This window comes from Choloepus didactylus, chromosome 3 (genome assembly GCF_015220235.1).
Source record: "Choloepus didactylus isolate mChoDid1 chromosome 3, mChoDid1.pri, whole genome shotgun sequence".
Taxonomy (NCBI): domain Eukaryota; kingdom Metazoa; phylum Chordata; class Mammalia; order Pilosa; family Megalonychidae; genus Choloepus; species Choloepus didactylus.
The window spans coordinates 202,368,500-202,393,260 of NC_051309.1; the positions used below are offsets into that span (position 1 = coordinate 202,368,500).

Below are 24,761 nucleotides of genomic sequence, written 5' to 3' on the forward strand. Positions count from 1 at the left end.
TTCCCAAACAGGAAGATCTTCATCAATGAATGAAAAGAAGTGGAAAGTAATACATTTATTATACAGTGTAAAAGTCAGCGGATCAGTGAAATGGGCAGTGAAGGTACATGTATATGTACATGTATTCCTCTAACAATGTAGCAAGTTAGAAGTCATTTTTTTGAAAGCACAGCATCTAGTATGGTGAAGGAGAAATTCCAAGATGCATATTAGTGTGTGTATTGTGCTACTACCTGTGTAAAAAGATGAGAAAAAAAAAAATAATATGCATTCTTACTAGCTTGCATATGTAGTGATACTACAAACACTAGTTACTTCTAAAGAAGGGAACTGATTACCTGGGACATGAAATAGGAATTAAAACTTTTCACTGGAAATCTTCTTGTACTTTTTGAATTTTGTACTACCTGAATGCACTGACTACTTAAAACAAGTAATACAGTTTATAAAGTATGCTACACACACGCATGCAAGCACATATGCACACATACACAAGCTGTAAATACATTTCTAATTCCAGTCTTGCTGAGTAGAGTATACAAATAACAAATGGTAGGCTGAGGAAAGACGACCAGCCACAACTTCAAGATCACCATTCTGGGTGTTAGGCACATGTGCTGGTTTGAATCTATTATGTCCCCCACAAAAGCCAAACACAATTTTGTGGGGCAGACTTATTAATTTTTTGATTAGGGTGGGACCTTTTTAGGTTGTATCCATGGAGATGTGACCTACCAAATAGTGGGTGAGATCGTTTGATTAGATCATTTCCATGGAGTCATTGTGACTCTGCCCATTCCAGGTGGGTCTTAATTAGATCACTGGAGTCCTTTAAGAGAGCTGAGAGAGACAATTTGGAGAGAAGCTGAGAGCCAACACAGACACATGCTTGGAGATGCAGACAGAAAGATGTATGGAGATGCTAAGCTAAGAGATGAAGCCCAGAGTTTGCCCCGGAGAAGCTAACAGTGGAACCCCAGATGCTTAGAGAGAAACGCCCTGGGAGAACAAGCAAGGATGCACCGAAGCTGAGAGAGAGAAGCTAAGAGAGACAGAAGCCCAGAGACGTTTTGGAGAAAGCCACTTTGAAACCAGAACCCAGAAGCAAAGAAACAGTAGACGCCAGCCATGTGCCTTCCCAGCTGACAGAGGTGTTGGGACGCCATCAGCCTTCTTCAGAGGAGGCATCCTCTTGTTGATGTCTTAGCTTGGACACTTTTATGGCCTTAGAACTGTAAATTTATGATCTAATAAATACCCTTTATAAAAGCCGATCCATTTCTGGTATTCTGTGTGATGGCAGCATTGGCAAACTGGAACAGGACAACACAAACATTCAATTTTGGAGACACAGAAAGTATATACTGATACAGATTTTTATAAACTCCAGAAATACATGCAGGATATTGATAAGTTTCTGTTTAAGGTAAATCTAGAACATAAAGTAGATTAGAGAGGTTATGGAAGGGGGGAGGAGAGAAGTGTAGGCTTGATATAAAATTTTAAAAGAAGAAAACTAAATAAATAAATCTAGAAATTTAATTTTCACTTCTTAAAGGGATAACATAAAAAAGAAATCATGGTTAAGAAGATTCATATCATGCATTAAATGAGGTTTTCATGGTGTATTTGTTTGTTTATGGCAACTCCTAAAACTTGAATAAGCATTTTTTTTTCCTGATTAAAAAGCAACAGTTGAAATTCTACTTCTGGCACAGATGAAGTAACAGGGACCAGATTTACCCTCTGGCCTGAAACAACTAAAACATGGACAACATGTATGAAACAAGGGGTTTACATGATACCAGACATCAGGTAAAGAAAGATAACAATGTCTTTAAAAGGAACTCATTCATTCACTTAAAAACTCGCTGACTGCCTATTACATAGCAATCAGTAAGCTAGATATGCAGGGGTGAACCCTGCAGGAAAGGCCATTCAAATAGCCTCATCTGAACTTCTGTGTGGCCCTTCCCCCTAAAAATCAGCTTTGAAAGCTCAAAGGTGGAATATTCTAAATTACCAGGTGCCAAAATCAAACTTTAGGATCTCAAACTCCAGGCCTCCTAAGGCTGCCCACTTTTAACAACAACAACAAGAAAACAGAAATACAAAAATTTAAAGAAATATATATCCATTTAGATATTTTGTACAAATAATGCAGACACACCCATGTAAAAGAAAAAATGGTCAGCCAGATTAGGAAGGAGGGATTAGGAATGTTAAATTAATGTTTTCCTGGTAATTCTACTTTAGAAATAGCACTTTTGGAGGATGGGGAAGCATTTGAAAAACAAAAACAAAAACAATGATTTGGTACAAATTAATAAGCAAACAAGTATAGCAGCATGGAAAGAGTTTTAGTCAAAGGTTTCATTCACTGTGCTTTAAATGACATCTGAAAGCATAGTATCAGATATTTGGGTAGAAAAAGAGTGAAAGTTTCAGTTCTATTATATAGTAATTTCATGTCAAAAATGGATTAATTGTCCAGGCTCTTTGTGCTCTTGATAGCTGTGGTCAATGAATTGATCTGACACTGAAAATTAATGCCTGTCATATATTTTGTATGAAATGATAATACTATGCTCACCAAGTTATCAAGGCAAGTTATTACCTTCACTGAAAAATCTATCTTAAGATTAGTTTTCTCACACAAAAAACTGCAAAGTATGGATGTTTTACAAATCAACCACATTTTCTTTGCAGAAATGAAGTTCAGCATACCTAGCCAGAAAACCAAACAGTTAAATCTTGAGTGTCTGCTACCAAGTAAAACATAGCTGAAACTGTTTACATGTGGCACTGTTGAGGACAGCTAAATTCGAACAAAAGGAAATACTGATGATTGGGCCCCTCTATCTCAGGCAGCAGGCAGTACAGAATCCCTGTAGGAATTTTGGAGGTGCAAAATTCAAATCTGCTCAAGTGCTGAACACATAACAGGTATACATTATGAGTTAGTTGATTTCTAAGATGGATTCAACTTTTTTTCTTACTTATCTGCAAAATGCAGATAACACCACCCTTGAAATCAGTAGGATAATACATGTAGAATGAAATTGATTGCTTGAAGAAAAAAATAAAAAATTCATCTAAAAGATTTAAAAAGAAAAAGAAAAAAAGATAGTAATTCCTGAAAGACAGGACACAAATAAGGTAAACTCTATGACTGCCCCAGCTTACTGCCTTGAGACAGTTTTCAGGCAGTTTCTTACCAAGTTAAATGTACACCTTTCAAATGGTTCAACTGTTCCACTCCTAAATATTTACCCAAAAGAAATGGAAGTATGCGTCCATATAAAGACTTGCAGAAGAATGTTCACAGCAACTTTATTTGTAACAGCCAAAAACTGGAAACAATTAAATGTCCATTAATAACTGAAATGAATAAACGAACTGTGGTATACTGATACTATGAATACAGAACAATAAAAAGAAACAAACTATTGATACACACTACAAACATGGATGAATTCAAAATAAATACACTAGGTACGAGAAGCCTTTCCAAAAAAGGGGTGCATACTATATGAGTCCATTTATATAAAATTCTAGGAATTGCAAACTAATGCATAGTGACAGAACACAGATCAGTGGCTGCCTAAGGACTGGGGAGGGGAGTTGTGGGACAGTGACATTACAGAGAAGTATGAGGAAATTTTTAGGGGTATGATGGATATGTCTATCACTTGATTGTGGTGATGGTGTCACAGGTATCTAGATGCTTCAAAATTTATTAAATTGTATACTTTAAATATGTTCAGTTCACTGTATGTCAATTAAGCCTCAATAAAGCAAAAAAAAAAAAAAGCAAGTCTTGTTTTGTGTCAAAAACTTGAAAAATACCAAACATACAGATAAGAGAGTAAGACTCTGGTCTTGTTTAAAGCATGCACATGCCTAAAAGTAACACTTAAAAAATCATCTGCCAATTTTAAGTTGTATTATCACCTCTCAAAAGTTCAAATTGATAACATTGACTAAAAAGACACTTTGCAAGGGTAGTGTCAGTTTCCTGAGGTTACTTGTGGATACTGAAAGCTGTGAAGCTCACACTGGTCTCTTTTGTTCTAGACTCGCCTTTTTCTCCCTCCTTGAGATACCAAGAGCAAAGCTGTGATGCTTTATTTGCAGGAGCCATGGCCTCCAAAACTCAGATAATCTAACATTCTATGCTCTTGTACCTCTTCCACCTTGAACAATCGTACAACTGATGCTAAAAGAAGCAAATTGACCTGAACTGACACTGGCTATACTCAAACAAAATATGTTCTAAAAGGTTAAGGTGTCAACAAAAGTGTACCAGGAAAGAAAAATAAATCAAGTCTCTGGCTTGTACACTGTGAAAAAGAACACCTACCACAACATTACTTACAAACAACATACTAACAACAGGCTGAGAAGCAGAAAGACAGGTCCTGGCACCATAATAAAGCACAAAAACTTTGGAATATAAAAATCATTTTTTAAAAAGTTCATTCAAACTTATAATTTAGAATCCCAAACTGAGAAGATTACTGAACCCGGTCCTAAAAAGGCTTTGTTTTATTTTGTTTTAAAAAGAGTGCAGACTACTACTTGGCCTGTGACAAAGGTATCATGGAAATGTTTTTCTCTTTTCCAAAACGATTTAGGAAGTGACATTTGATTTAAGCTTACACAAAATTGCAGGCAGACTCTCAAAGACAGGCCATTATTTACAAAAATAACAGTATTCTTTAACCCTTAATTTGGTACTTAAGGTTTTCCACCAAGTGTAGCCACACTCCCATAGAAACACTCATCTAACTTTATCCCTTCGTCTCTATCACTTACCACCACTCCTTTAAATTGTCCCCCCAACATTATAAACTCCCCAAATCTGCTTTTACAACCTTCAAAATCAGCCCAATGAAGTCTACAAGGGGCCTCATCCTCCTAGTTACACTGACCACAAGTCTGGTTTCCATCTCCTTAGCTGTGTTTATTAGAGCTGTATCTGCACACCATCTTGTGCCCACCTGTTTCTCTTTGGTATTTCACTTAGGTAGCCTACAAACTTTCAAAGCACTTCTTAATGTGCTGTATCCAGAGCAGAGGTTCAATAAATACTTGATGTGTAAACAAATTATTTGAATGACATTAGAAATGACGATTTGAAAGGCTTTCTCTCATCTGATGGATATTCTTGGATATTCTGATATTACCAGGGCACAAAATTTATCACTCAGGAGTGAGTAGACCCATTTTACTTCATCAAATGTGTTTATCCAAAGGAAATGCACAAATTAATAAATTTACTGAAATCTTGATGGTCTTACGTATAGTTAATAGAACGACTGTAACACATTCAAGTGAAAGAGGCTGCAGAAATGGTAATGCCTTTGATCTGTGATGCCTTCTCGGTAAATGATTCTGAGCTCTGCACCACGTATATACATTCCTCATGCATGCAAAAACTCTAATCACTAACCACAATATGTAAAGATCGGGAAGCCAGTTTTCCCCAAGACCCCAGAGTTAAAGTTTCACTATGGCCCAGATCTCAATTTCCAACCCAGTGATTTTCTCACTTTGCCATTAATTATTAAGTAATCAGAATCTCCAGGTGGTTTTATGGATCTGTAAATCTCCAGAACTTTCTCCTACAAGACTCTCAACAGCTTTCACAATCTGACCCCCAATAATACAAACCTAAATAAGTATAAGATGAGGCATGCACAGTTTAGATCCTGAGGATCATACACAAATTTTAGGCTGAGTTTGGGGAGCAGAATCATCTACTATTTTCTTTAATAATGTCCATGCTAAACACAAAGCTATTTCTTGATCTTTCTACACTAACATGATCTGTGAAATGACAAGACATCTTTACTAATCATATAGTTTTATTACACACTTTCAAAACAAATATTCCTATGTACGAACATTATTCTCCACTATTATCTGTCATCAACTCAGAGAAAAATAAAACCTCCATGTAAATCCTAATGGCTTTTCTCCTGCTGTTCTGCCCAGCAGGATGCCCATGCTTTCTGCCTAGGGGTTTGGGAGCTAATGTGTAGACTCCTGGGGGTATTTATTCTCCATGAAGATAAGGAAGAGTTTAGAAGTCTCTGCAGACATCTGAGAGTTGTCAGAATAGAGACTTAAAAAGGGGAATGACAATGTCACATAAATAACCCTTCTACAAGACATAATACCATAGCAGTGATATCATTTCGGAGGCCCAAGGAATAAGCAAGGTTTCAAGGCTCCCCACAATACTCTAACCTATATTTCCTTAAGTCTCTTCTTTCTCCTTCTCTTTGAATATGTATTATACTCAGACCTACAATGTTTGCCCAGATATTCAAAAGGGCATTTATTGCTTGCTCTCCTGTCTCTTCACAGAGGATTACTTTAATCCAAAAGACAGACACAAGACGTAAGAAAAATTAAAACATTTTCAAGTCTAATTCATCAAACAATTCTAAAATGGGGGTAGTTAACTTCCTTGAGTGACCACTTCAAGGTTTTTACTTCTAGATTTCTCTCCCAAGGTCTGTGACCCCTGTTGCTAGGCAAATAGCTACTAAACTCTAAAATCCTCCTCCAAAATGCTTATAAACTTCTAATCTTTCTTTTTTTTATATTTGGCAATACCTTCTAAGTTTTAAGTTTGTTGTTCTTAGTTCTCTTTTGTTATATTTCACAAATAAAGGAAGCTGAATTTAGGTACCACTTGTGCTGTAAAAACACTATACAACTATACTGCTAAAGTAAGCCTTCTAGCAATCATTTACAGATGCTGCTTCAGATCTTGCATGTTTTTGTTATAACCTCTTAATTTCAGCCCTTTTTCTTAGGTTCAAAATCCACACATCACTCCCAATCCTTCCAAAAGAAAAGATTCTTAGATGCTGTAAATTTCTCTCCGTTATAATTAAATTAGAATAAGGCTCAATCATTCTTAATAATCGATTACTGGTTTCCCTTTAAGAACCCAAATCCCTCAAAAGTCTCTCCATTAGAGAAACAAATCAGAATTCCCCACAGAGCTAGAGCACAATTGTCTCAAAGTATAAGTAAATCCTAGTTCATTCAAAATAAATCTTGGACTTAAGTTTACTTTCTAACAATCTAGAAAGGCAGTCTATATGAACGACAGGTTGAAATATGTGGGCAAGAGTTTTAAAAACCAACATTTTAGCACTCTTTTCAAGAGACAAAATATTACATACATATATGATCTCTTTCAGGTATCTTTCTGCAGGCATTTTGGTATACAGACCTTGAACTCAAGCTCCTTTCTACCTTAAGAATCACTTCTTTGTAAGTTTAACAAGATAAATTATAAAATGAGAATGGAACAACAAAAAGGATAATAAAGACCAGTCAGGACACTGAGGGTACTTGCTTAATTTTGGTTTTTGTATATTATTCCCTTGAAATATCAAATAGTCAACCCAGTAACTAAAATAGGTTCCCCTATAATGAGGACAGGAATAATAAATAAAAGGAGAATAGAGGTTTGTAAAGTACCAAATAAATCTCCTTCTTCAGAATTTTCTATTAGATACTACTAACAAGTAAGTCTTGAATAAACTGCACACTGAGTTCAAGGCCAATAACATATCTGGTAAGAAACTGTATTTTCCGACATATCAACTGCCCTCTCAATTTCATATGGTTCTTCTTTCAACTCCTATCAAAAAACCAAAGTGTGCAACACTTTGCACATGAAATTTTCATTGTAGAAATGACAGGTACATTTCGCATCTTTTTTTGTGAAGTCATACCCAAGAGAACCAAGGGGGAAAAAAAACAGAAAATACTATCAAATGTAAAAGAACAAAGATTAGAAGTTTATAAGATTGTTAAGGATCTGGGGGGTCAAGGAGCTATGTGCTCAAAAGCAGTAGGTCTCAGACATCAAGAAAGACAGAAAGAAGTTAGAAGGACAAGTTGAGGCATCAGTTCAAGAAAGTAGCCACTCCCAATTTGTAAACTTTTTATTTCTGATCCCCTACTGCCTGCAGAGATACAGCGCTTCTCTAGTGGAAATCTAAAAACAATATAAAACTACTAGAAATTGTGAAACTATTCTGGTATTCTTCATAAAAAGCAGGTTTAAGAAAATTTGAATGCTTAGCAACAGAATTTGTAGTAAGTTGAAGATATATCCCGAATTTAGGAGCTATTCCTAAACAACAATATTAGCTTTGTAACCCAAAAGTGGAATTTCACTATTGAACAAAATCACAAAACAGCTTTATAAAAGTAAATGCAGAGAGAAAAAAACATTGGACTAAGATTTTCATATGGAAATAAAGATTTGTTCTGAATAATTCAAAAGGAAAAAAGTTACCAAAAAATTTAAGAAGATAGCTTTCAAATTATATTTCACAATAAAGAAATAACTGAAACTGGTTCTATAACTCATAACAACTTTGGAAATTTCCTATATAAATGCTTGTTAAGTTATACTTTGAAAGATCTTTTTGTAATCACATTGTATTTCACAATAAGGAAATAATAGAAACTGTGGAACTATAACCCATAATGTTCTTTGAAATTTGCTCTCTAACTACTTCTTAAATTACACTTGGAAAGTTACCACTTCTATGTATGTATGTTATATTTTACAAAAAAAAGACTAAAAAAATAAAAATAAATAAATATGTAAATTGGGGGAAAAAAAAAACTAAAGAAGAGTAGGCAAAAGACAAAGCACTAAGTCTTAATTTTCCCCCATCAGGAGAGATATAAAGATGAACATTTCATACAATAGCATTTACACATACCTGTTTTGGGATGTATTAAAAAGAATCCTTGTGGATTTCCACTTGTGATTTTGTACGTCAGCTTGTCATCAGAGGTAGAATCTGGATCAAATGCCTCAATCTGGACTACAGATACATCCTTGGGAGAATTTTCCATTATCTCTGGATAATAAACAGGCTCTGATGTCTGTGGTGCATTGTCATTGACATCTTCAACCTCTATGAAGATTTCTATAAATGACGAAAGAGGCACAACGCCCTGATCGGTTGCATAGACTGTTAGCCAGTAATGAGAGGTTGACTCACGGTCCAGTCGATCTGAAGTCTCTATGACACCTAGAAAGAAAGAAGAAAAACATGAAGCAGCATGTCAACAACAACAAAAAAATTGCCACTTTGAGAAAATGTCAAACTAATAATAAAAAATCTGAGTTATTGACGGTTATGTCCCTTACTAGCTGCATGGTCTTGAGCAAGTTATCTAACCTCTCTATGCCCCCAGTTTCCTTTCCAAGGAGGTATCTTCTTCATAAAGTTGATTTAAATGAACTAATACACATATAATGGTTGGAACAAAATTTGGCACATAATATATGCTCTAAAAGTACTTACTATTAGCATTAGTATGAGGCACTATTGTAAGCACTTTACAAATATTACCTCATTTACATCTCACAACCCAGTGAGATAGGTACTAATAACTAAAAGATCATCTAAAGGCCCAATCAATACTTTGTTTTATGGAAGAAGAAATTTAAGTTCAGTTGAGATTTGTTGACTTTCCTAGAGGTTAATCAGGAAGCCAGAGACAAAACCAGGGCAATGGCCAAGATCTGAGCCCCCACAGCCTGGCACCTCCTGTTTCCCACATGGCATTAACATGACCACGGCCACAGCCGAAAGTAAGAGGTTATGTGCAACACTCCTCTGAAAGTCTCAATATGGCATCCACAACCCTTTTTACAGTGGTTAAGAAACATAGTATATAATCTCTCAAAGGCCAAAATATGGGATTACCCAGATCTCTATGTGCTGAAGCCCTTTAGTATTTTTTAATCATCTTAAGCAGCCTGCAAGACAACCAGTGTGCTACTACCTTACACAAAGCCTGATAATTATTTACTAAATGAATGAATGAAATGAAAAATATCATAACTGGGAATGGTATAGAAAAGTCCTCAATTGGGACCCAAATTAGGATACATTTCTTAGGTCAACTGGCAACAGATGGAGTTATAAGATTACAATGAAGAGAATGTTTTGGCTCCGCCATTGAAACCAGTCAAAACCTTACTTAACCCTAGGCTTAATCTTTTCAGGATGGTTGACAGTGGAAATATCCATTTCTCTTAGGCAAACACTACCTTTTTAATCTTGGCCTTAGGCTCCCAAAAGAAAACATGGCATTTTTTTCCTCACAGATTAATCATTCTGAACTAATGGTCCAGGTAAGACTCTGGAAATCATGCAACTAGTGGATAACTGAAGTTTCCCATTCAATGCAAAATACTAGGGGAAAAACAGCAGACCTCAATTTCATCTATATCAGCACTGAAACAGTATCTAATTATCCCAAACACACACACACACACAAAACCAACCTAACAAACAAAAAACCTACATTTCTAAACTTTGATCATTATCTAAATTTAAATATTTGTTTATTTGAGATTAACATAAGAAAAGCTCATTTATCCAATACTCCAAAAGTTTAAAACTTGTAAATAGCTAACTTAAATAATAAAATGTGAAACAGATCATCATAATATAAATGCTTACTGACATTCAGAAGCATTATAATTATATGCTTCTGCTTCATTAATTCTTACTGAACCATCAGAATGGATGTGTAGAACTACTTTGAGAAATGTAGAATGAAGCTTCAGAATGCTTAATAACTGCTCACTACGCAGTAGATAACTGCCAGATAAACTCAAACACATTTCCATTTTTCTCTGGTCCAAACATGGATACTCAACCTATTCACTAAACTAATAATAGTATATCTCTTTTTAACCTGAAAAAAAATAGTGCCATAAAAACCAAGGGAAAATGATCTCTTATAGTTTCTCTTTTTCAACACTCCCATCAACTGATACAAAGGAAGTTAAGGAACAACAGAATGAACTATTTCTCTCTACAAAGACTACATGTTAACAAAATGAATGTACATCTGCTTCTCATGTCTGCCACTTCATTAAAATGTAATGTAATTCATTTGACTGGTGAAGTATTATTAGAAAATTTCAAGAAGACAGGTATATAGTGCTTTTGTTCACCTCTTCTGAATTCTAATTCTCAAATAATTCATGCTGCTCTAATTTTTTAAATTGTGTCACTCTAAATGTGATTTATAGGCATCTAATAAAAATGATAGTTACAGAAACAATTTGCTGAGTATTTACTATATGCCAGGTACCATGATAAGTGTCTTACATGCATTATCTTATTTAATCTTTATATACAACCTGCCTACACATGTGGTGCTATTATCACTATTTCACTGATGAAAAACTCAGATTAAGAGAAAATAGGAACTTTCCCAGAGTGATAGTTAAAAGCAGAGCTGGAGTTCAAGCATCAAGTATCTCTGACTTCAGTGCCAGCAAAATTCCCTGTCTATTCTGTTGTTAGTCCAACAAAAAGTGAATTAAATAAAATTAAATGTGGTATCTGAAAAGTTAAAACCCATATTTTCAACCATTTTTTTTAATGGCATATCATGTCCGTATTCAGAAGAGTACTAAATGTTCCTTTACATGTAATAGCTCTCTCTAGTCCCACAGGGTGGAGGGGAAAAGAACTATAAAATGCAAATATCTTATGAGGTTTGCAATGATAGACAAAAATAGCTATTTTTCAACAAATTCTATTTCTAGTCTGGTCTTTTAATATCTCTAGTACACAATTTAGGAGTGTCTTCTGTTGGGAACTGTCCCTCTCTCCAAATCAACCTGCAACTGGGGGAGAAAGGCTATCTTTCCTTGCTTGCTCCCCTAGCCACAGTGAGAAGGGGAAGCTTCAGAGCCACAGATACCTACACTAAAGGTAGGGGAACTGTGGGAAGAGGGCGGAGTAAGAAGCTCCACCAGAACAACTATTAAACAGGCAGGAGCTGTCTGAATCAACTATTTTGAAACTCTGGAGTCCAGCAGAACACTGTGCAGCAACCAATGAAGAGAGGGAAGAAGAGACTGGTAAATTACAGTAAATACCAGAGAACTGCTCTTGCCAGCGGTGGGATCCAGCCCCTGGCATACCTTGTTAGTGCCAGAGAGGGACATAAAACTCCACTTCTCCAAGATGGGGACAGGGAGGAGGGGCAGGCCGACTGCTGATCATGGCATTTATCAGTTTCTTTGCATCACTGGAGGCTGAGCTCTAAGGGAAACAACTGTTCCATCCGGCTCTGGACCAAGGCAGGGGACCAGACTTAAAGACGGTATGTTTCCTCAGAGCTGAGGAAGACAGAAGAAGGGCTGCCTTTGCTGGGCTGGTGCAGCTTTGGGGAACCACGGGAGAAGCTCCTGGCACCCTTCCTGGAAACTCGCTCATCCCTTCCTCAGGGCAGTGTGGAGACCTGCACTTCTTTGAGGGTCCCTGGCCTGTTTCCTGTGGAAAAGACTGACTTGGGAAACTCTTCTCCTGTGTACTTTCCCCCTCCCTGAACTTACCCTCAAGAAAAAAACAGCTTGAAACAATGAAAGCAGTGTAACAAAAGGCTGAGGTGGACAGCCTGGGGCAAAGGCTTACCAACTTTAAGTCCTACAGTGGAACCCCAGAGAGGGAGGTCTGTTTGCTGGAAAGCAGAGGGAGGGGGCATTCAAACTCCTGTAAACAGGGAACACCCAGGGCCATACCAAACCCAAGACAAGACATAGACCTAGACAAGAAAGAGAGGACCCTACATTTTATATGCATCTGGGGCTAACTTCCTGATAGGAGGGCTGAACTCAGACAGCACCAGCCAACACAAAGTCAATTTACAAAGATGGTAAAAGGCGTTTATCTGCTTAGGCTTGCTTGGTTTTGTTAGCTCCTGACACTCAAAAAAATGTCTGCCATATCAATAGCTGGTTACAAACTCAAGAAACAGACATGTCAGGAAATAAATCCCATAGTTAACATTTTAAAATATTGAGATGTACAGTATGAAACAAAATCTTTGTTTTGTTTACAAGACAAACAAAGAAACAGAAATGATGGCCCATCTTTCTGGATAAAAATCCAGAAAATACCAACACGGAAGACTAGACTATGGACACAGAAGAAAAAGGCTTTAAAAAATGATCTTCACAATTGTATAAAAATGTAGCTTATGAGGGGTGACAATGGGATTGGGAAAGCCATAAGGACCACACTCCCCTTTGTCTAGTTTATGGATGGATGAGTAGAAAAATGGGGGAAGGAAACAAACAGACAAAGGCACCCAGTGTTCTTTTTTACTTTAATTGCTCTTTTTCACTTTAATTATTATTCTTGTTATTTTTGTGTGTGTGGTAATGAAGGTGTTAGGGATTGATTTAGGTGATGAATGTACAACAATGTAATGGTACTGTGAACAATCAAATGTATGATTTGCTTTCTATGACTGCATGGTATGTGAATATCTCAATAAAATGAATTAAAAAAAAACTCAAACCATGTAACATTAATTTGTTTTCATTTTATCCCTCTCCATATAATAAAATGAACAGGATTTTTGTTAAAAAAAAAAAAAAAATGATCTTCAGTATGCCAAGGAGATAAAGGAAAATATAGAGAAAGAACTAAAGGAGATCAGGAAAACAATAAATGAACAATATGAGAATCTCAATAAAGGGAAATTTTAAAAAGGAATCAAACAGAAATTGAAGACCACAATAACAAATGAAAAATTCCCAAGAGAGGTGCAACAGAAGATTGGAGCTGGCAGAAGAAAGAATCAGCAAACTCAAAGACAAAGAGAAGACAATTGAAATGAGACAGGCTGAGAAAGAGAAAGAAAAAAGAATAATAAAAAATGAAACAGCCTTAGAGACAACTGGGACAACATCAAGCACACCAATAAACACACTAGGGGAATCCCAAAAGTAAAAAGAAAGAAAGGGGCAGAGGAAATTTTGGAAGAAATAGTAAGAGACAACTGAAATTTAGCAAAAGACATGAATATGCACAGCCAAGAAGCCCAGAGAACACCAAACAAGATAAACTTCAAGAAAATTACACCCATCACATATTGATCAAATCATCAAATGTAAGGAGCAAATTCTGAAAGCTGCAAGAGAAAAGCAACATATAATGTACAGGGACGTCCCAATTTGATTAAGAGCTGATTTCTCATCAAAAACCAAGGAGGCCTCCCTGGCAATGTGGAATATGACTCCTGGGGAGGAATGTAGACCTGGCATCGTGGGACGGAGAACATCTTCTTGACCAAAAGGGGGATGTGAAAGGAAATGAAATAAGCTTCAGTGGCAGAGAGAATCCAAAAGGAGCCAAGAGGTCACTCTGGTGGGCACTCTTATGCACACTTTAGACAACCCTTTTTAGGTTCTAAAGAATTGGGGTAGCTGGTGGTGGATACCTGAAACTATCAAACTACAACCCAGAACCCATGAATCTTGAAGACAGTTGTATAAAAATGTAGCTTATGAGGGGTGACAATGGGATTGGGAAAGCCATAAGGACCACACTGCACTTTGTCTAGTTTATGGATGGATGAGTAGAAAAATAGGGGAAGGAAACAAACAGACAAAGGTACCCAGTGTTCTTTTTTACTTCAATTGCTCTTTTTCACTCTAATTATTATTCTTGTTATTTTTGTGTGTGTGCTAATGAAGGTGTCAGGGATTGATTTAGGTGATGAATGTACAACTACGTAATGGTACTGTGAACAATCGAAAGTTTGATTTGTTTTGTATGACTGCGTGGTATGTGAATATATCTCAATTAAAAAAGAAAAGCAAAAAAATAAATAAATAAACTACACCAACTAAATTCAAAAAAAAAAAAACCAAGGAGGCAAGAAGGCAGTGGGTCCAAATACTTAACGTGCTGAAAGGAAACAACTGCCAACCAAGAAACTGATCTCCAGCAAGACTTCTCTTTCAAAAATGAGGGAGAGATTAAAAACATTACCAGATAAACAAAAGCTGAGGGAGTTCATCACCACTGGGAAAGGACACTAAACAGTGGTTCAGAGAGGCATAAAGAAATAAAGACCTTCGATAAAAGTAACCAAACAAGTAATTATAAATGCCAGTACTATATTATTGTACTTTTTAGTATGTAACACCACTACTCACTTCCTACAGCTGCTCAACAGATGAATGGATAAACAAAATGTGGTACAGACATGCAATGGAATATTATTCAGCCATAAAAAGGAGTGAAGTTCTGATAAATGCCACAGCATGGATGAACCCTGAAGACATTATATTGAGTGAAATAAGCCAGGCACAAAAGGACAAATATTCTATGATCTCACTGATATGAAATAATTATAATAAGCAAACTCATAGAGTCAGAATCTAGACTATAGGTTACCAGGGGGTAGGATGGGAAAAGTGACTATGGAGTTAAGCCTTAAAACACATGGAGTTTCTATTTGGGACGAAGGAGTTTTGGTGGTGGATGGTGGTGATGGTAATACAACATTGTAAACTCAACCATCACCAAATCAACCTACTGTATTCTTTCTCAAGACTCTACCCTACTCCTCTTCCTCTCAATTCATAATCATCTACCAAACAACTTCCAATAACTAACTAATTTGTACACTTTGTAAACTCACTGTTTGTAAATTTACTGTTCCTGAAACAATTCTTTAAAGAGTCAACAAAACTACACTTTTTTGACAGATATTTGTTACACAAATCAAAAATAATACTGCACCTTAATATATATATCCATACACAAACTCTTCCTTAGCGGTCTCCCTCTTGTCTTGAAATGTCTCTCTCACAGCTCCTTTCTGTCTCAGCCATCCTCTCTTCCTATTTTCTATTTCCTCTTTCATTTTCTGAGGTTATCAGAGATAGAGAGCATGCAAGTAAATGATATATAAGCCCTGGCCATGAAAGAGGGAGAAGTGGCAGGATGGGCCTTCAACAGGATGCCCTCCAGACAGGAGAGAATATCAATGTTTCAAGAGAAAAAGCCAGGGAGAACGACAATGTGGAAATGACAGTTTTCATGTCACAAAGTTCAGGCCCACAAGCAGTAAGACAGGGTAGCAGCACTGTGGTGTGATTCTATCATGCAGAATTTTGAGCCCAGAAGACAAATTGAGACAAGCTTGTTATATGCACCACCCAGCAATGTTATCAGGAATCTTTCCTTGCTTTAATGAAGCATTATAAAAGTAACAAATGCCTAGCTTTTCTACCTAGAGAAGACAAGGAAGACATTTTCAGAGAAGTTGCTAATAATCTGAAAAATCTGCAAGAGGCCAGAAACCTGGAGCTATTGAGTAAAAATATTTATCATTCCAAACATACTCTCCAGGATTTCAAAACCACCAACAGGTGTCACAAAGGAAACTAATTTTAAATGTGATTACAGGGGAAGAACTAAATGGAAGGAAAAGAGACATACTATATAATTTTTAAAAGAGCTTGACCAATGCAGTTAAAAGTACAGCTCACAAAAAATTTCTTTCTAGCAAGATTCATTAATGACCATAAATTAAATGGGTAGTGACACCTTATTTCCATAGGCTGTTATTCAAAGGTTATAGTATAGTATTAGTTGCTCAAGTAAATGATCCAAAAGTAAACAGAGGTTTCCAAGAACAAATTCCTACTACTCATCAATGACAGCTGATAACATAAACATTGTTCTTTACTAGGAAAGGCCATGTTTGCTTCAACTGGCACAGGTAGAGCAAGATAACTTAAACACGGCAATTTTAAAGGTGAAAATAAAGTTTTTATTTACATAGCTACAGTATCTGCCAAAAACAGTTTAACTGATTCAAATTTTCATGATCATAGAATACCTTTCTTCCTAGAATTTTCCTATTTTCTTTAATAGGTCCCGGTCCACTATCAAGCCTTAATGCCAAAGATTTCAAAAGTGTGTTATTAGGGATTCTTCAGCTACTCCAACTTGAAAATACTTATCAGCAATGATCTGGCAATACAAATTTGCAAACCCTATCTTCTTTTCTGACATGCTATGCCATATACATAACTTTAAAAAAAAGTTTTGTGGAACCAGGCTTAAGACAACAATTGTAGGAAAAGCTCCTTTAGTCAATCTCAAGAAAAACTTAAGTGTGAAATATAATGCATCTGCCATTTTTCCTATGACTATTCTTTTCTCCAATTCCACATTCTCCTCATCATAAACAGAATAACTATTTTGGAAATAAGTACTTTCCCAAATATAAAAATAATACTTAATGACAATAGAGGTATCTTCTATACGCTAAAGATACAATATTTGTGGATCTACAATCAGTCCACAAACAGTCACTCAATTTTTTTCTGCTAACTGAGGAAAAATCAGAAGTCCCAGAATTGTCATATTAAATACAAGCCTGTTACAGGACATTCTTTCTTCCTTAAATTAAAAAAGTAAACCAGATTGTAAACTCCCGGAAAGAAGAAATTTATCTGTATTGTTTGAGTTTGGCAGAGTAGATGTAATAAACATATCAATAAAAAGGAAACCAGTCAGCTTATAAAATATGTAAATGAATTTCTTTTTCTTCAAATGATAAAAACAGTCTTTTTGAACTTATTTGTTTTTATCTAGTTGACATTAAATGCTAGATTTAGACTGATAATGCTGTTAATATTTCAACATCTTGTTACTTTAATACAGTCTATTAAGTACATAAAAAAAACTTTGTTAGGGGTATAGATTTACATAAAAATCAAGTTTAAAAATTATATATCTGTTTGCATTTTAACTTCTAAATTTACTGTAAATGTAAGAAAATACTTTTTGTCATTACTGGCTTTGCTTTGATTATATTAATGTGCAAAGAAAAGTGGTAAAGTGAGTTTCTTGATGTAAAAAGCAAAAATTTTTAAATTCATTGATTCTTTAAAATAACTATACCAGTTTTATATGATTATCTAATAAATCAAACTCTTGAGTTGGCAAAATTGTGGTGCTGGTGTTGACTATTAAAATAGACGAAGAAATGAAACGGGAAAGGAGTCTGTTAAATGGAAGGCATTTAAGATTCTACAATGGCTAGTCTACTTAGGGAATATCACAGAAGAAATGCTTTCGGTACTCAAAATTTTACACTTTCACCTGAAGTACCTGAGTACTATCATTTGCTTCACTGGTGTTGGAAAGCATTTAAGAGGTAAGGAAAAATGTCATGTTTAATGGTTTGTTTTGCAGAGAAAGAAAAAAAGTAAATTATAGTACTTTAAAAACTAGAATGTTACATATATCTATAAATATATATTTGATATATATATATATAAATTGAATTCTTAGCAGCTTATGACCATACAAATAACGTGTTCCATACTCTTGAAAATACGGCAGAGTCTCACAAAATAAATCAACTAAGAAGCATAACTTATGGGTCAGCAAACCGCTGCCTTTCTGCACAATTCAACATATACCTCTCTGTGGTTTAACAGAGGCCTCTCTGACCCCTTACAGATGAAGCATGTTGTATAATTTCTATCTCTCTAGTTTACCTAAGACATGTGCTTATTACCACGGCTCAAAATTTGAAAACCAATGACTTGCCAGGAGTGTCACCGTGAGAATCCACTTGTGCTGGGAGAACAGAGCAAGCTCAGTGAAACGACAATGACGGTAATAACAATGGTTTTGGTAATTACAGTAATATGACATCAAACACAGATCAGGAGCCAGACAAAAGTTGATAAGCACTTCTCATACATTAAGTCACTTGATCCCAATAGCAACCCTAAGTAGGTAATGTGATCATTCCTATTTCATAGACAAAGAAACTGGGATGGTTTACACAATTTGCCCAAAGTCTAGCACTAGAAATGGATTCAATCCCAAAGAGTATGGGATAATGCCTCTGCATCTCTGGCTGTCCTCTAAAAGGACATAAGGATGAGAGGCAACTATAGAATTCTGTGATGCAATTCCATTACAGAAAGTTCTGGCTTCAACGGAATGTAAAACTATAATGACTAGATGGAAAAATTGGTTTTGCTGCTTTCCGAACACTTGGGGATCTGGGTAATGTATCCGATGCTGCAAAAATCCTCGTTTTTCTGTGCATGAAGACATTAAGCACATTCTATGGTATCAAGAGAGAAAGTAGAATGACTGGTCTAATGTATTATTTGTACACATTATACAAATTAAAAGAGAAGAAGATGTGTGTATATGAATTAACATGGAAGAATGTCAGTGATATACTGAGTGAAAATTATCAATCTGCATAAAAGTATATAAAATATGATCTCATTTCTGTTTCAAGAAGAATAAACACCATGCATACAAATATATGTGCAGAGTAAAAAGATCTAGAATAAAGAAAGTGATGGGGGTGAGGAATAAAGAAAATTAAACCACGGGATTAACAATTTTTTAAAGTCTAAATTTCTGTAGAATGTATCAGTAATATATACAATTAAATGCCAAATAAGGGCCAGTAGTCCTTTAAAAGTTAATAAAACATTCTCATTTTATTTTCCCTTTATATTTTACATATGACTTCATTTCCAAGTATTTACCTCTGTTTCATTTAATGAGGAGATGCATAACAATGAATATTCTCATCGTTTCAACAATTTAACCTTTTTAAGTATTTATATAAGAAACTACTTACACAGGTCTAGAAAACTCTATAATTAAATTGCCCAAAGTTATTTCATAACAGGTTAACGATTAAAGGGAAAGTTTTTTCTGTAACAACTACAATCTGGTTTTTTCATTATTTGGATTGACAATTTAACTCATTTTAATTAAAACCTATCTATCAACTCTTTCAATCAGAAACTGTTGCAATAACTTTAAAATTAGCTGAGGAAGCTTTCTGACTAGAAGACTTATTAGAACTTACATTAAGTTCATAATCAGATTTTAAGCATCACGTTTCAAGCCCAAGGGGTTCTTTAGCTTTGCAAAGAGTTATGCCCAGGGCTGGTTCTCCTAAACCATGTTTTCATGTTTTGTTGAGAAATTATTCCAAGTTTTGATTTCCATGTCAAAATATTAATACTGTTAATGAGGGTTTTCAAAGAGGCTCTCTTAAAGATCATCATACTTGGGTATGATCAATAGTATCATCTGAACACCTATTAATTAGATAAACCTATATATACAAGACAGTCTTCAGAGGCATTAAAATTCAAAGGCTACACTTGTATACCAATAGCAATGTTTCTAGCAATTTGTTTTAAATTTTAGTAACTACAGAATTTCAATGTTGATTACTTTTCCTACTTTTATATTTACTGGTTCACACTTAGCAAATGCTTCATTACTTTTCCTACTTTTATATTTACTGATTCACACTCAGCAAATGCCATACTGTTTAATCCTCACGATAATTCTATAAAATTGAGTCTTTCCCCATCTTCCATATGCAGTAGAGGCTTAGAGCCCAAAAGTCATTGATCTAAAGTCACTTAATCATCATAATAGTAACAAATTAATGAATTAATTACCTTATCAGATAACCATCTAAGCACTTTATATTTAATCACTCATTTAAGCCTCAAAAATTTAGTTAAGTTGCCCTAAGTTACCCAACTTGTAGCAGAGAAGCCAGAATCTAAAACCTGACAGACTCGCTCCAGAGCCCACACTCGTAACCACCATGCCACTCTCCTCTGCTTCTCCTATTTCTAGGGCGTAGCAGAGCTGTTTGAATCACAAAGCCCTGGATCCTTCCATGTAAACCTGTGTAGGTAATCTTCATATCTCCATCACTGTTAATGGAAACATCAACACATCAAAAAAGGTTATCAGCACTTGCCCATGGTGGGGGGAATGACATGACTTAAAATAGGAACTCAACTAAAAGTTGGCCAAACAGACCCTTGCACAAAGTTCAAGAATTCCATGTAACTAGGTTCATTTAGGATAAAAATTGGGGGGTGGGGTGGGAAGGATGTACAAAAAGAACTCAACACTTTTCTACATTCAGGACACTACTGTATCATATCATCTTATGTAAAAATACACAGACTAATTTTTGTTAAAATAAGCTAAGATATAGGGTATTACACTAATAATGTTGAATACCATGGGAATATCATAATTGAGTTGTGAATACTGTTACTGTTAAACCTTTAAAATACTAAGTGGTTGTTGGGGACTTAATCATGCCCCCCACAAAAGACATGTGGAAGTCCTAATCCCTGGTCCTGTGGGTATGAACCCAGTTGTAAACAGGACATTTGTCTTGAGCTGGGGCTTCTAGCCTCCAAAACTGTGAGCCAATAAACCCCTGTGGTTTAATCTAACCAGGGTTTGCTATTTGTCATAGAAATCCTGGCAAACTAAGGAAGTGGTATATTCAGAGTTCTATATCTTAAGCCACTAATAAAGCTTTGTGTCAGACAAAAACTGATGTTTTGGGGGAATACCCAACTTGGAAAAGGAATCTCGGTGACTTTTTTTCAATCTAGTTCTCAAAACCGAAATAACAGATTTTTTAAAAATATATACCCCACAGCATCCTCTTCATCAATAAGAATTTAATGTTGTTTGTAGTGGGAGTCATTAGAAATTAATCTGGAATCTGACATTATTGACTTACACCTTTTTTAAATTCTTTCAAAAAACACATAATGAATTCCTACCATGTGCCAGGCAGGCACTGTACAAGGTGGTAAACAAACAAAGAAGAACACAGAGTCTCCTGAAAAAGATAGTTAAGTAAAAAACAATCTATTAGTTGGAGCAGCAAGGAGAGAAGGGAAAGAAAGGGACATAAAAAGAGTTACAGAATACTTTAAAAACTAGTACTTGAATATTATTTTCAACTTATTTTCTAAATATCTTTCAAACAAAAGTCAAATACACCTGTTCTTAGGTTATGAGTTCCTGCCTGAACTTCAGGATGAAACACACAATAAGGGGATTTAAAAAACTCAGTTATGAGAGTGACGTCATCAACTCGGTGAAGTAAATGGCTACTGAAAACTCCTCTCCAGAGACTAAGTGAAAAAAAGGGACAATTCTGAATTGCTTGAAACTCTGGAGGAGGGTATAGACTGGTGAAGGACGCTGCAGATGCCAAATTGAAGAAAGAGAAGAAATATCAAGTAGGAATCTTCCATCCAGACCAGCCAGTCCTCTCCCCATCCCCTCACTCAGGCTTAGTGCGGGAAAGGCACAGAATCAGCAGACGGGACTCCTCCCCCCAAGGACACAGATTTTAAAATCTCTCACAGCAGTGAGACATACCCACATTGTTTGAAGACCCAGGGAACAGGTGAGGACATTTCAAGGCCCAAGTCAGTGAGGGACAAAGAGACTGAGAAGACGTGGACAGTGACTGCGTTTCCAGCCCTGGGTCTGAAAACCCCTCTTCCACCCTTGAGGGAAAACAGCAGCTGGTGGCCATTTCCTTGCGTGGCAGACAGCTGGAGTACTGGGTCAACTAAGGGAGTACATGGTCATAGGTAAAGCCCCACATCAAGCCAGATTGTGGCCGGCAAAGTGAGGGAATAGGAATCCCGCAGTTTCACCTCAACTGTGTAGACCAAGCCTGTACTCGGAGGCAAAGAACCCTCTGAGAACAAGTAAGTTACTGAAGAATGCCATCTGCTGGGCAGTCCAGAACGTTCAACAGAAGCACCACTGGAAGACAGCAGATCTATACTACCACATACAGTGAACCTGCTGAGCTCCACTGGAAGCCAGCAGATCTGTATTACCACATACACTGAATCTGCTGAGGTGCCCAGTAATTACCTCCCATCCCCATGGGAGGCCACGGTGGGTGCCTGATTTTCAGGGAAAACTGGGGGGCAGAGCCAATCTGACAACTGGCCAGCAAGAGAAAGAAAGAAATACAGAGATCAAAGCAAACCAAGAAAACACGAGGCAAAAGAGAGAACACAACCTCCAGAATAAACTAATCAAGAAAATCAGATGCCTAGACGGCAAAAAAATCACAAGCCACACCAGGAAACACGAAGATACGACCAAGTCAAAGGAACAAACTAACACCTCAACTGAGATTCAAGAGTTGAAACAACTAATTAAAGATGCTCAAAAAAATCTAAATCAAATCAACAAGCTGAAAGAAAATGTGACAAAAGAGATGAAGGATATAAAGAAAACACAGGGTGACCAAAAGGAAGAATTCATAAGTCTGAAAAAACAAATGGCGAACTTATGGGAATGAAGGGCACAAGAGAGGAGATGAAAAACACAATGGAGACACACAACAGCAGACTTGGTGAGGCAGAAAGATTACTGAACTAGAGGTCAGGACATATGAAATCCCACACACAAATGAACAGACTGCAAAACAGGGAAAAGAATGGAAAAACACGAGCAGGGGCTCAGGGAACTGAACGACAACATGAAACGCACAAATATATGTTATAGGTGTCCCAGAAGGAGAAGAGAAGGGAAAAGGGGCGGACAGAACAATAGAGGAAATAATCAATGAAAATTTCCAAACTCTTACGAAAGACATAAAATTACGAGTCCAAGAAGCACAGCATAACTCAAACAGAATTGATCCAAATAGACCTACTCCAAGACACTTACTAATTAGATTGTCAAATGTCGAAGACAAAGAAAGACTTCTGAAAGCAGCAAGAGAAGAGCAATCCATCACATACAAGGGAAGCTCGATAAGACTAAGTGCAGATGTCTCAGTAGAAACCATGAAGGTGAGAATGTACTGGTATGGTCTACTCAAGATACTGAAAGAGAAAAACTGCCAACCAAGAATCCTATATCCAGCAAAATGTCCTTCAAAAATGAGGGAGAGTTTAAAATATTCTGACAGACAACGAGAGAGTTTATGAACAGGAGATCTCCTCTACATGAAATATTAAAGGGAGTGCTACAGACAGGAAAATACAGGGGAGAGAGGTTTGGAGAAGAGTGTAGAAATGAAGATACCAGGAGACATAAAAAGAGTAAAGATACGGCATTTGATGCTGAAGGAGTACAGGATGTCCAGTAGGATTTATTGTATACATCCAGAAATGGATAGCACAAAACTGGGTGATGGTAGCACAGTATTGCAAGTACACTGAACAAAGATGACAGTCAGTATGGTTGAAAGAGGAAGGTTAGGGACATGGAGGACACCAGAAGGAAAGATAGAAGAAAGAGACTAGGACAGTATAACTTAGTGAAACCTAGAGTGGTCAATGATTGTAATTAAATGTACAAATATAAGAATGTTTTTACATGAGGGAGAACAAATTAATGTCAACTTTGCAAGGTGTTAAAAATAGGATGGTACTGGGGAAAAAATTAAATCAATGCAAACTAGAGTCTACAGTTAACAGTAACATTTTAATATGCTTCCATTAATTGTAACAAAGGCAATATACAAAAGTTAAATGTCTATAAGAGGGGGATACAAGGGAGGGGTATGGGATTCTCAGCATTGGTGGTGGTGTCTGACTTTTTAATTATATTTTAATTGAATTTTATTTTTTCTTTTGTTGATTCATAGTTGTCATTTTTTTCTTTCTCCTTTCATTTCTCGCCACCTCCTCTTTCTTTCAGAAAGAAACAAAAATGTCATCATACAGATAATGGTGGTAAATGCATAACTGTGTGATTATACAGGGAACCACTGATTGTTCACATAGGATGGACTATATGGTGTGTGAATAAAACCATCTAAAAAATAAACAGAGGGATACAAGTGCTGGAGAAAATGTGGAGAAAGAGATATACCTCATCACCGTTGGTGGGGAAGGAGAATGGTGCAGCCATCTGGAGGGCAGTGTGGTGGTTCCACAAGCAGTTAAGCATGGCGTTGCCAAATGGTCCTGCAACTCTGTTATTGGATATATACTTGGAAGAACTGAAAGAGGGACAAGAATGAACATTTGCACAGTGGGGATTATGGTGGCAGTACTCATG

At 36.3% G+C, this 24,761-nt stretch overlaps 1 protein-coding gene across 6 annotated transcripts in view; it reads right to left on the bottom strand.

Annotated features, from left to right (window-relative positions):
• The window catches only part of FAT1 (FAT atypical cadherin 1), a 146,847-nt gene that overhangs the window by 74,725 nt on the left and 47,361 nt on the right, over nt 1-24,761 (bottom strand). For all 6 annotated transcript variants that reach the window (XM_037831200.1, XM_037831196.1, XM_037831198.1 and 3 more), the window contains exon 3: nt 8,769-9,083. In XM_037831200.1, the coding sequence (XP_037687128.1) occupies nt 8,769-9,083 (315 nt within the window). The remainder of the gene's footprint in view (nt 1-8,768; nt 9,084-24,761) is intronic.